The sequence below is a fragment of the Glycine max genome, chromosome 16 (assembly GCF_000004515.6).
Source record: "Glycine max cultivar Williams 82 chromosome 16, Glycine_max_v4.0, whole genome shotgun sequence".
Taxonomy (NCBI): domain Eukaryota; kingdom Viridiplantae; phylum Streptophyta; class Magnoliopsida; order Fabales; family Fabaceae; genus Glycine; species Glycine max.
Window position 1 is genome coordinate 38,168 of NC_038252.2, and position 13,020 is coordinate 51,187.

At 36.2% G+C, this 13,020-nt stretch overlaps 2 protein-coding genes across 2 annotated transcripts in view; both read left to right on the plus strand.

Annotated features, from left to right (window-relative positions):
• The first annotated feature begins 564 nt into the window (after positions 1–564).
• Positions 565–1,898, plus strand: LOC121173776 (protein MAIN-LIKE 1-like). The gene is made up of 3 exons (XM_041010815.1): positions 565–840; positions 1,022–1,639; positions 1,722–1,898. Exons 1-3 carry the CDS (start codon positions 565–567, stop codon positions 1,896–1,898), a joined length of 1,071 nt encoding a protein of 356 aa, XP_040866749.1.
• A 1,311-nt stretch (positions 1,899–3,209) lies between these two features.
• Positions 3,210–13,020, plus strand: part of LOC100794881 (squamous cell carcinoma antigen recognized by T-cells 3) — a 16,791-nt gene continuing 6,980 nt past the window's right edge. Inside the window, exons 1-12 of the mRNA XM_003548609.5 lie at positions 3,210–3,554; positions 3,623–3,762; positions 3,851–3,908; positions 4,131–4,346; positions 5,617–5,892; positions 6,020–6,154; positions 6,360–6,485; positions 8,729–8,773; positions 8,928–9,029; positions 9,604–9,746; positions 9,847–9,970; positions 11,474–11,548. Coding sequence (XP_003548657.1) covers positions 3,312–3,554; positions 3,623–3,762; positions 3,851–3,908; positions 4,131–4,346; positions 5,617–5,892; positions 6,020–6,154; positions 6,360–6,485; positions 8,729–8,773; positions 8,928–9,029; positions 9,604–9,746; positions 9,847–9,970; positions 11,474–11,548 — 1,683 coding nt within the window. The 5' untranslated portion in view covers positions 3,210–3,311. The remainder of the gene's footprint in view (positions 3,555–3,622; positions 3,763–3,850; positions 3,909–4,130; positions 4,347–5,616; positions 5,893–6,019; positions 6,155–6,359; positions 6,486–8,728; positions 8,774–8,927; positions 9,030–9,603; positions 9,747–9,846; positions 9,971–11,473; positions 11,549–13,020) is intronic.

The following is a 13,020-nucleotide window of genomic DNA, read 5'->3' on the forward strand; positions in this document are numbered from 1 at the left end:
CCAGCTGCTGTGGAGGACATTCCTGCGGACGCAGGCGCAGAGGCGGCTGAGGATTAGCCTCAGGGATTTCCGGGTGGTCCGAGCGACCCATCTGTGTTGACAACGTATGCAGATCACGTTGCTTGCAGCGTATGGACGGGAGAGGTATTTATACTATTTATTTTTAGTTACTTGTAAATTATACTTTATGATTGAAATTAGTTTTCCTTTAAATGATTATTTTAACGAATTTTGCGTTCCTTTTATACTTCAATTCAGGAGCGTCCTGAATTGAAGTTATCCTCGCATGGGAGGAAGGTCCATAGCTTAGGCAGGCCTGTCCCTGCCATTGAGGGACTCATCGCTGGTACAGGACTAAGTCCTCTGATCGCGTGTTCGGTAGACACCGACGATCGGGGACTTTTGTCCGCGTTTGTGGAGCGCTGACACCGGGAGACGTCTAGTTTCCATCTCCCGGTGGGTGAGCTGACCATCACATTGGACGACGTCTCCTCTCTTTTTCATCTTCCCGTTATAAGCGACTTTCACGCATTTGAGCCATTGCACGTGGATGATGTGGTTCAGATGCTGGTGGACTTGCTGATGGTGTCTCCAGAGTTTGCTAGGGCTGAGACAGTCCAGTGTTGCGGACCGTACGTACGCCTGCAATGGGTACGTGATGTATATCAGCGCCGATGCCAGGCAGGTCATTGGACAGCTGCGGCTCGTGCATATCTTCTTCACCTGCTGGGTTGCACTTTGTTTGCTAACAAGAGTGCAACCAATGTTCATGTTGTCTACTTGGAGGCCCTTCGGGACCTCAGTATGATAGATAGGTACGCTTGGGGAGTGGCTGCTTTGGTTCATATGTACGACTAGCTGAACGATGCATCCATGAGCCACAGTCGACAGCTTGGCGGTTACATCACACTGCTGCAGGCAACTAATATGTTTTTCATTCATTCAGGCTAAACAATGTTCAACTTTAAATTTTGTTACACTTTCATTATTAATGTTTATAATTTGAATGTTACATTTGTAGTGCTGGATTTACGAGCACTTTTCGTCAGTTGCGGAGTCCACCGCTGATCAGGACTACGACGAGGCTTCTCCGCGTGCGTGCAGATGGATTGTGACGAAGAAGACCGTGAAGAGCATTTGCATGCCGTCGTATAGGGAGCACCTGAACCGACTCCGGATTCCGGATGTCTGTTGGATCCCGTATGGGGAGCATCGGGAGGTCCGGGACTTCCACGTCAGATCATGCTACTCCGGTCTCTTGCGCTGGGGGCATGTTGCTGTGTATTACCGACCGGAGAGGGTCGTGTGGCAGTTTGGTTACACGCAGACCATTCCTGCTCCTCCTGTCGATTCATGGGTCTCGTATGATGATATACACGATAGGTGGATGCACTACGAGGATCATATCGTATCTGCAGGTGAGGTGTGTGTGGTGCCAGGGGCGTGTTCCAGTGACTACATCGACTGGTTCTTCCGCATCTCCCATCCTTTCATGACACCAGGCCACACAGTAGATCCTCTGCCTCATGGTCATGCCCCGCAGCCCCGAGTCGTCCCTCAGGCCCCGCAGACGGATATCCCTCGCGTGCCGGAGCCAGAAGCATCGTCGACATCTACGGAGGAGCCCAGACATGCAGTGGTAAGTAATACTAATAATTTACGTCATTTACCTCAATATTTGCATAATAATTTGTGTAATTAGTTTGTTTTGTATGTAACAGGAAGTTTGTGATGACATTGCTGAGCGGTTGGAGCGTCATCTGAGTCTAGGGGTGGTCACGCCTGGCTCATCGACACATGAGGTGATCGAAGAATGTCTCAGATTGGCCAGGAGTGTCACACAGGACCATCTAGTATACGTTAGGTGTAGACGCAGACGGCACACTGATCAGGCTTAGTTTATGTACATATTTTACATTGATATTCCTTGTATATACACATATTGTACATGAACTCATTTCATGAGTATTGTTGGTTTTATTTATTTTCATTACTAATGTTAGTTTTATTTATTTTCATTGATTGTGTATTCCATTTGTGTCTATATACACGCGTGTTATTAAAATGGTCTAGTTAACTTAGTTTACCAACTAATAAAAAATAATTAAAAATATAACGTTAAATATAATTGAAATAAAGAAGTTGAAAATGGGGTAAAAAAAATAATTAACCAAAAAATGGACATCATTCGTTATCTAAAGTAGTTAGTATTTTAATTTTTTATATAAATGGACATCAAAATATAACTTTAAAATGTATTATAAAGTAGTTAGTATTTTAATTTTTTATACAATACTAATTATTTTTTTTATATTATTTATAATATTAATAATGATATGATTAATTCTTTATAATATTATCTTTTATGTATTTATTGATTTTTATTAATATGTATAAAATAACCTTAAACAATAATTATAATGGGACTGAGTAAGTATTTTAATATCATCTTCTAAACAAATTTATTCTAAAAAATTATATTAAAAAATTATTTTTCCTCTTACGGATCAACTTGATCCGTAACTTCCGGATCAAGTTGATCCGTAAGTCTCTTACGAATCAACTTACGGATCAAGTTGATCCGTAGGAGAAAAACTAAACAAAGACAATTTTGACATTTTTTAAGAATGCTGGGTGCACCAGCAATAATGCTGGGTGCACCTAGCAACACTCCTCCCTCAATTAGCTCACTCAACCAAGTCCAATAACAACTTACAAAGTCTAATTTACTAATGTGTCCTGAACATGCCTGGGTCCAACTTAAGAGGCTATAAATGAAATTTCATATATTTACCACTTTCATTTATGTTTAGTAGAAATCAGTTTACAAAAAATTCATCTAATTTTCATATTAATTCATGAAATTTAAATAAAAGTTGGTAAAATAAAAATAAAAACATGTAAATTATTCAAAATAAAAACATATAAAATAAAATTAAGAGATTTATATATTAAATATTTGTTAATTTTAAAAAATTAATAACTCTAGATAAATGATATATAAAAAAAATAATGTTTATATAATTAATTAAAAAAATGTGTTACTGATTTATTATTTTATTTATAAATAAATGGTCGCTAAGGAACACATTTTATTTAAAAATAAAGGATTAAAAAATTATAGATTTAAAATTACAGGAGACTGAAATTATAATTCATCCTATTAATAAAAATATTTAACAGGTGCCCATTTTTTATAGGTTCGGAGGATTGTTCGGTCTCATGGAGCGAAACAGCGTATTCGGCCGTGATAGATAAAGGCATGAAGCAAGAAGCAAGAAGCAAGAAGCAAGCACCCATCCACTGTAAGAATGGAGCAAAACCTAATGCTGGCCGCAGAAGCAGAGCGCGAAAAAAGCAAAGCCATGTCTGATTCCGACGAGAGGATGAAGGAAACCCTAGCCCTGACCGCAGAAGCAGAGCGTGACAGAGACAACTCCATGTCTGATTTCGACGACTCTGATTCTGAGGACGAAGCTCAGCAGAACCTCCAACTCGAATCTCTCCAGACCGAGCTTGTTACTAATCCCTCTAACTACGATGCTCATTTGCAAGTAATTTCATCTCTACCCTACTTTTTTCTTCTTTTCTCTAGTTTGGTGTTGATGATCCTCCTTTTCAGTATATAACGCTTCTGAGGAGAATGGGTGATGTTGATAAACTGTCAAGAGCCAGGGAAGCTATGAGTGAACTCTTTCCGTTGAGCCCTGCAATATGGCGCCAATGGATCAAAGATGAGCTTTCTCTCAACACTGCTACTCGGTCCTTTTCTCTTTCATTGACTTTCTTTTTCCATTCCCATTAGTATTTCTTGACCTACTTTTTCTTACGCTTTCCCTCTACCATGCAGACCCGAGGCTTTCTCTAGAATTCTGAAGCTTTACGAACGAGGGGTGTTTGATTATCTGGTTGGTTATTATACTTCAATATGCTCCCAGCTTTAGAACAATTCATTTGTTTGTCTTTTCCTAGTTAAGAAGAAGGTTTATCTTTTAAACTGTAGATCCTTAAATTGGATACTTAAGGGTTTAGATGTGGTAGGAGAACCAGGAACAACTTCCCCCCATCATTTATAACCATATTATTACTTTTAAGGTTTCGCTCAACTGTTGCATTATCCTCAATTTCAGTCTGTCTCTCTATGGTGTGACTACATTAATTTTGTACAAGAGTTTGATCCAATGGTACGCCAATGTTCACCTACTGGTATTTCCAAGGCAAGGGATCTGTTTGAGAGTGCCCTTACTGCAGCCGGTCTGCATGTTGCTGAAGGCAGTAAAATATGGGAAGCATACAGGAAATATGAGCAGGCTATACTTCTAACCTTCGATGATATTGATGCACAGGTCTGGACATTTGTAACTTTACCGTAGATGTATCTTGATGGTGCTAAACAACATGCTACTATTAGTTTTTACATGTTAATACAATGTTTTACTTTGTGCCCCAAGCATTGCATCTAGACATCTAGTTAAGTATTTTTGCATGAAATTATATGTCAAAACAAAATGTGGATGTTGATCTCTTAAGTAGATGCTTATATATCCTTTACATTCCCATTGTAGACGAAATTAATTTTTTTCATTGATTAGAAACTAGAGGTATCACTTGGCTGATAATATTGAGGACAGAACAGCATACTTGCAGCAAAAATAAGCTTTATTCCTGAGGTAGTGTGAATGCACAAATATGGCCAGAGCTAAATGAGAAAATTTAGTTGAGGCTTGAGAGCATAGTTTAATTTTGGTTTGTTGAAGGGGGATTTAAAGAACTAAGAAAATCCAGTAGCCAAAGAGAAACTTGATTTGGAGATTAACTTTTGGCATTTACCAAAAAAGTTTTGGTTTAGCTTGTTAACTTGGCAGATACAATTGAGTACAGAACAATGTAGTTGCAGGAAAAAAAGTGTTATTGCTGAGGTAGTGCGTTGAATGCCCAAAATGGCCTTAGAGTGCGTTTGGATAGAGAATTTTAACTGAGGAAAGTAATTTATCAGAGAATTTGAATTTCTGTAATCTAGAATTCATTGTTTGAATGTTTTTTTGTGAAGAATTTAAAATTTTGGAATTTTAAAACAGAATTTTAAACAACTAAAAATCTGGAATTTCAGTTTCCTTCTAAAAGGTGAGAAATTAAAATTTTCTTTTTACAGTCTTCTTCAAGAAACACTGTCTGAGCTCGTGGAACATCGATCGGGTGTGAGCGTAGAGGAACACATATAACTAGCACACCAACCATATCTTATTTTTTTTTTTCATTCTTTTTTTCACCCTCATAATTTTAATTTTTTTTATCCTAACACTAAATTTTGAAAATAAAAGAATTTCAATTGAAGTATTTGAAATTCTTAAAATTAAAAATTTCTCAGAATTTTAAATTTCCCCATCCAAACATACTCTTAGCTACATGTGAAAATTCAACTGAGAGTGTAGTTTAACTTTGATCTGTTGAAGTCTTGCCGAGAGTTATATAACAAAGAACATCCAACAGCCAAAGAGAAAGTTGATTTGGAGAATAACTTTTGACATTTGCAAAAAGACTTTGGCTCATTGAAGCTTTTGGTGGCATATAGGTTGTTGTTTCAGTAGTACATTAAGTTTTCTTCTACCTTTGCAGGCCAAAGAAAAGCAAGTTCAAAGCATTCGTAGTTTATTCCACCGCCAGTTGTCTGTTCCCCTTGCTGGTATGAGTTCAACAATTACTGCCTATAAGACTTGGGAGGTGGAACAAGGAAGTCTTCAAGATGTTGAATCCATTGACTTGGTTGATATTTATCCTCATGTTGCGGCTTCATACCAGAAGGCCTTGGATATGTATAATGCTCGTTTTCATCTTGAAGAACAGATTTTGAGCCCGAATGTTTCTGATTCAGAAAGATTACAACACTACATGGTATGTCTCTAAGTCCAAGTCAAAATATGACTATTTACTTGTAAGAGATAGAATCCTAGAATTTTATTATTGCTCTTTAGTATGTGACTATGTGTAACTCCTTTTAATAAAAAGATTTGTATTGCAGAACTATTTGAAATTTGAGCAGTCTTCTGGAACGCCAGCCAGAATTCAAGTTCTATATGAACGAGCCATTACTGACTTTCCTATAACACCTGATCTTTGGCTGGATTATACTTGCAATTTGGACAACACTTTGAAGGTTTTTAATTTTCCCTTTTGTTATTATCTTTGTCACATCTTATGGTACTTAATATCCTCGAAGAGTTGGTCTTAACCAAACCGAATGCCATCATGTGATCCATGTTAGCCAATCTCACCTAGTGGGATAGGGCTTTTTTTTGTATTAACTTTGTCACATCACAATTTCTAATTTGGAGTTTTCTCCCTTTTGCTTCTTTCTCTAGGTTGGTAATATTGTCAACAATGTTTATTCTAGGGCGACTAAGAACTGCCCTTGGGTTGGAGAACTTTGGGTTCGATGTATGCTTTCATTGGAGCGTGGTCATGCTTCTGAAAAAGACTTGTCTGAAGTATGTTCTTGAATACAACCCACCTTTATAGGCAAATTTCCCCTTTCTTGATGCAAATTAATGAAAATCCAATTAATTTTTCTTTATTCCTCAATAGGTTGAATGGTTTATTAATGATTAAATAATGTAATTTCTGGTTTAATAATCTAGGCAAGTTCTTGGTAAAAAGATGCACTTGTCTTTCTAATACTTCCTCATTAATTTAAATTTTATTCTGCCCCAAGAGGAAGAAATATTGACACACATGATAATGTTTACCATACTGACATATAGATGACCTTGGGATTTTGTTATCATAGGCATATTGTCATATGTGATAATATTTGCAGTTGAAAAAAGATATTGTCATATGTGATAATAGTCATATGGAATTGTTAATAAGGTTTTATATTTTGTCTAAAGGATTTAGAGAGAAGAGAGAGAGAGAAGGAGTAATGAGATTGCATTAAAGAAAATCAACCCAACAGAAAATTGTACAGTTCAGTTTATATAGCAGTTACACACACAACTGTAACTGCCAACTAACCTGAGTTAGTTAGTGACAGCTGTAACGCAGCTGTCCTAACTAACTGACTAACTACTGACTATAGTTAGACTTACAGTTTCAGGTAAATAGAAAAACACTACAGCGAGTAAGTATACTCCTATGTTGTCCTTTTGTTTTTCATAAATTTTGTGCACAGCTATATATAGATTCTTTCAGTGTCTTCGTTGTAACTCATATAGTCAATTTTTTTTTTATCAATAAAAGGCAAGGTAGCTTGTGATAACCCATCCGGCCATCATGTGCTGTCTAATTACAAGGCTGTGGAGTTAACTTGAGTACAGTGTGCATCTTTAGATTTCTCCTTGAACATTCTGTTTACTTTAAAGTTTTGTAAAAGGTGGAGGCTGATGTCCCATCTTTTGTATGCTTAATATTGATTGATGAGCTTTCATGTGGAGATGTAGTATTGCTAATGCCATATGGTCAGTCTGGGATGATTTTTAAGTATAGGGATTAAAAGGTAAAGTTTGTACAGCTATATGAATCAAATGAGTAATTAAACCTATATATAAAACTGATTGTAGAGGGAGAAAGAAAGTTTTACAGACTAAGTTCCTAAAGTCTACTACTTCAGAATAGATACAGTAAAATACATCTTTATAGTTGATGCCAAATCAAGCTACAACAGTAAATTTAACAATTTCCACCATGAGTTCACGAGTGTTAAGACTTAAAATCCATAGCTCAGTATTTTGGTTCAGCGCTAGATTTAATGACAACTTTCTGTTTCTTACTTTCCATATAAGATTCTCTTGCAGCTTCTCTCTGTTATCTCTTTCTCATACACTGTAATTTAGTTTACTCAATTTAGAAATTTGCATGATAGGGCGTTCTCTGAATTACTGTCTTTTATTATAAATTAAATTCTATTTTTGCTGTGCAAAAAAAAAAAAAAAGTCTCTTTTGGTGCTACTGGATTTGATACATCTCTCTTCTAAGACATAAAAGGATTTGGTTCCTTGATACTTTTGGTTTGTTTTCTTGCAAATCCTATTTCCACTTTCTCTCTTCATTTCCTTGTAATGCTTCTTTCCTTTTGTATAAGTTTCCATATAAGGTTAGATCCTTTGTTGGACTGTTGCTTTAAATAGGATAAATACCAACGGTTCTCTTCAAATTCAAAGGCCTCTAACTGTTTATCTCCCGATTATATTATGTTCAGACTGAGTTTAAAATATTCATTGTTCTTGCATTGTTCAGCAGTTTCCTTTCTTTGGAATAGCTTGTTTGGTGTTTTGGATGAACATTGAGTTTGCCCCCACAATCTTTAATTGTTCCTGTGTGTTCATGTTAGAGGTGGTACTAGTAGAGATGGTAAAAGGAAATGACTCTGTTCTCAACTTGCAGTTCTTTGGTGTATTGGTTGGAAATAAATGCTAGAATTTGTTAGTTGTTGATCTGGTTGTCTTGAGTTCATTTGGGATTAAGTAATTGGCCTAGCTTCTTTGTGGTGTTCTGCTCATGATCTTTTGAGGGGGTGTTTTTGTTGGATCAACAAAGATTGGCATGCTGTGTTGCATTTTTCTTGTTATTTTTTTCTTCTTTTATTCCTGATCTTGTCTTTTAGTTCTTGAGGGTTTCATATCCTATTGTATTTATATTCTTCTCCTCTGAATAAATTCTTTGATTATAAAAAGTTTGGTAGAGTTTTTCATACTTGCTTGAGTCATTTAGGCAATTTTGCTAATGATTTCAGATCTTTGAAAAGTCCCTTCAGTGTACCTTTTCAACTCTTGACGAGGTATGTCCAATATTTAATTAGTTTGATTGCATCATTCTCTACGGTGTTTGTAATGTTATCTTTTTCTAATTTCATTCCCCCACTTCCCATAACTTTCAATAATCAATATTTGCACTTATAAACTTTTCTATTTCTATTTATATTTTTGTTTCAGTATCTTGATTTGTTTCTTACCCGGGTAGATGGCTTAAGGCGAAGAATGGCATCCAGCAATGAAGAGGATTTGGAATATAAAATAATAAGGGAGACCTTTCAGGTTGGTTATATTTATTTTCAGTAAATCTATGCTATCTTGCATTTGAAAATAGAACTGGTTTAGTCTTTTCTGTAATGTGTTGTGATACAGACCCAAATGTTATTGGGCTGAATGAGCCCTTGATCCAAGAAGAGGATGGTAAGAAGAGGTGGGGCAGGGTGCATGTGAGAAAGAAACATAGGATGGGTGACGTGGCACACTAGGAGGGATAGGTTGGTTAGAAGAGAGAGAAGAAGGGAATATTGTTTGTTTATAGAATCAGGGAGGGGGGATTTGATTGGACATTCTTTTATTGTTATTTTGGGAGAAGAGCCTTCACGGTTGCTTCTTAGGAGCCTAGCTCTGGGCAGTAGGAATTTCCTTTCCTTCTGTATTTCATATTTCAATCAAACAGGATCAGTGTTTTCCTCATTTCTATTGCTTGTTTTTCCTTACCTGCATTTTAATATCTATCATGTTGCAAGAACATGATTTGCACCAACTAATCAACTCATCACTGTTGTGAATCAGCTAAAATGTATCCTTTGCAACTTAATGTATTATGCGGTATATGCTAACTATTTACTATTTTTAGCGTGCATCGGATTATCTGTCGCCATACTTGAAGAATACAGAGGGTTTGCTACATTTACATGCTTATTGGGCTCGTTTGGAAACAAAACTTGGGAAAGATATAACTGCAGCTCGTGGAGTTTGGGAGAATTGTCTGAAGATATGGTTTGATAATGTTCATCAAATACTTTGATTTTGTTTTATTCATCTAATTAATTTTAAACTACTTTTTGACTCTTTTTTTAAAACTATTTTCTTCTGGTAGTGGTTCAATGTTGGAGTCATGGACTGGTTATATAGCAATGGAAGTGGAATTGGGTCACATAAATGAAGCAAGGTCCATATACAAGAGATGCTACAGTAAAAGATTTTCTGGAACTGGTTCAGAGGTATAATCAACTTTTTGTTATTTCTTGAAAGAAACTATTTAGTTTGTGAACTTAAATTTGAAGAGATGAAGCCTTGAATGGAATGTGAGAGATGAACAAGAAAGAGAGACAAAAGAGAAAGAGGGTCTGAGTCTATGAGATGAGACTGAGCGGGCAGAGGGAGGACCATAATGATGAGGAGCGTCAGAAGGGAGAAGTGAGGGCAGCGAGCTGTGATAAGAGAGGGCAGACACAGGGCTGAGTGAAAGAGTGCGAGATAAGTCATCTCGGGTTAGATACTTCCTTATTAATTTATTTAATGCAAGAAAGTATGTGTGGGTTGGCTTGCCAACCTGCAGAGCAAATCTGTTTAACCTATGGGCTATGGAGACCAAACCCACATAGGCCTGCAATTAAATGGGTAGGTTATTTTTAGGAAGATCGTTTGATCACGTTTCAGAATACATGGAAATGGCAACATTATAGAGAGGAAATAATTGAGATAAAAAAGCAGATGATGGAATCTTGGCGTCTTGCCCAGACAGATCAGATCTGATCTGGATTCCAACTGTCATTCTTTTTATTTTATTTTTGGCAAGATCATACATGATTTACAATCTTCAGCCCTTTTCTTATCCTAGATAGGATCTCTATTTTCACAACCTTGCTTGAGAATATATACACGACATTTCCATCATGAGCAAGGAAGCTGTTTTAGCAACTGGAACCCATGATCACAGGGTTACAAACTGCAATCATATTGTGCTAAGGCTCATGCTCAAATAATGCTAGATAGCTTGAGGGAAAGCACAATAGTATAGTCAGTGGCGGATCCAGATTTTTTTTAGTGGGGCCAAAAAAAATAGTTTATAATATTTTTACAGACGAAAATATCAAAGTTTTTACAAAAGACATAATCTCATGACAAACAAAAAACCGAAATATCTAAACTTCTACAAACTACAATTGTCCTCTATGCATTTTCATATTAGTTAGAGAGATTGGGAACTGTTAAAATTCAAAAGGTAAAGTGGTTAAAATTAGAACCAATTTATTTTTGTGATTAAAATTATTGCCAATTTATTTTTCTGTGTAAAATTAGTACTAATTTAATTTTTCTTTTATCTTTATATTTTTTTACATTCTTTTTTTAAAAATAATTATCTTATGGGAGTAATACTTATTTTTTTATGGGAAAAAATAATTACTTGACATATTAAGTAAAAAACAAAATTACTTTGTGGGGGCAATTGCCCCCACTGTGGATCTGCCAGTGAGTATAGTCAATTAAAATAGGAAGAAAACTATTGATGAAATCATCATTTCATTGTGCTGAAGTTTCCAGGATGCATAGCTGTGAAAGCATAGTCATAGTACTTTCTTTATTTTCTATTTTTCCTTGAAAAAAGGACTAAGAAGATTGTGCTTATTGTGCCATGCAACATGTATGGGTGATTTTACTTGTTACGCAATACTGTTTGGATTAGATGATACCTTCTGTTCCTAAAAAACAGAATAATTCAGGACATATGCCAATCATGGTTACGCTTTGAGAGGGAATTTGGCAAGTTGGAAGATTTTGATCATGCATTACACAAGGTACTTTTGTTCCTCTTTAAACTTATTTTCATTATTTTTGAACTACTGTGCATTATCTTTGTTCTTATAAAAAATATATGTTGCAGATATAAGAGTAGTCTCTGCCTAATAGCCTAAGCTTTTAGAAGAGATTGTGGTTAACAATTATATTGCATGTTGGGGTGATATATCCAATGATTATCTGGAAGTAATATTTTACTCATTGAGTCATGGTATCCTAATGTCTTCCCTCTCAGCTGATTAGTTCTACCAATCAAACTAAATGTCATTGAAGTTTAAGAGAAAAAAAATTCTATTGGTGTTTTAGTCGAAGATTTATTATAATCCAGTCTTTTTTTTTTATCAGCAAAAATAATAGTATATTAATAAGATAAAGCAGTACAAGGGGTACTGTTATATATACAACTCATTACTCTCCCATGCAGAAGTATGGTTCTCTAATACGAACTATTCAGCACAAATTAATGAACCAAAAATCTGACTGTAGAGTTTTCATAGATCATCCCAGCAGCTAGTCCTAATTCCCCCTGTTTACAAATCCCTCCCTGATATTACTGGACCAATAGTGGAAAGGTATATCAAATCCTTTTTCGAGGTTTCTCAGCCAAGTCCAGCAAAAAAATGTAGCATCTTCCATCAGCTTGTTAACGTTGAGGCTGTCATTTGAGAAGACCAACCTATTTCTGTGGGGCTAGACACACCATGTTAGGGAAATCCACCAGATGAGCCATCGCTGCAATCTAATACCAGGAAAGCTACTATAGAATGAATGCTGAAGAGGACAACTGGACCAGAAGAAGATTGCATGGGTGAATTGGGGATCAATTTGTTTACCAAAGGAGAAAGGGGGTTTGGGTGTCAGGGATTTGGTGAAATTTAACTATGCACTAATTGGAAAATGGCGATGAAATTTGTTTCACCAACAAGGAGAACTGTGGGCACAAGTGTTGGAATCAAAATATAGTGGGTGGAAGAATTTGGATAGGACAAGAAGGACTAACAGAGAGTCCCTCTGGTGGCAGGACCTAAGCTTCATCTGCAATTCGACCGAGGAGGTGAGCTGGTTCAAGAGTGGGTGTAAATGGAATGTTGGGTGTGGATCAAAGGTGCTCTTCTGCAATGTTGTTAATGGCGGATGGCGGTTCATGGCGGAAAGTCAAAAATCCGCCATAAAAATATGGCGGATGGCGTAGCGAAAAATGGCGGATGTCATGGCGGACACAAAAAAAAAAAAAAACATATATATAAACTCATTGAAATTGAAAAAAACAAAGGATTGCATTCAAATAAACTAAAAAAGTTTCATGAGTTCATACAATAATCAAGTACCAACACCAAATAAACTCATTAAAGAGTTCAAAATAAGAAAATGATAAAAACATAATGCAAAGTGCAAAGTGAAGGTTGAGGCTCTAATCATCTTCTCCAATCCCAACATAATCATCCTTCGTTGTTATCATATGGTAATGGAG

Coding starts and splice junctions, on each gene's coding strand:
- LOC121173776 (XM_041010815.1), top strand. CDS start 565: ATGCTGGTGGACTTGCTGATGGTGTCTCCAGAGTTTGCTAGGGCTGAG. Junction 841..1,021: donor CTTGGGGAGTGGCTGCTTTG/GTTCATATGTAC, acceptor TTACATTTGTAG/TGCTGGATTTACGAGCACTT. Junction 1,640..1,721: donor AGGAGCCCAGACATGCAGTG/GTAAGTAATACT, acceptor TGTATGTAACAG/GAAGTTTGTGATGACATTGC.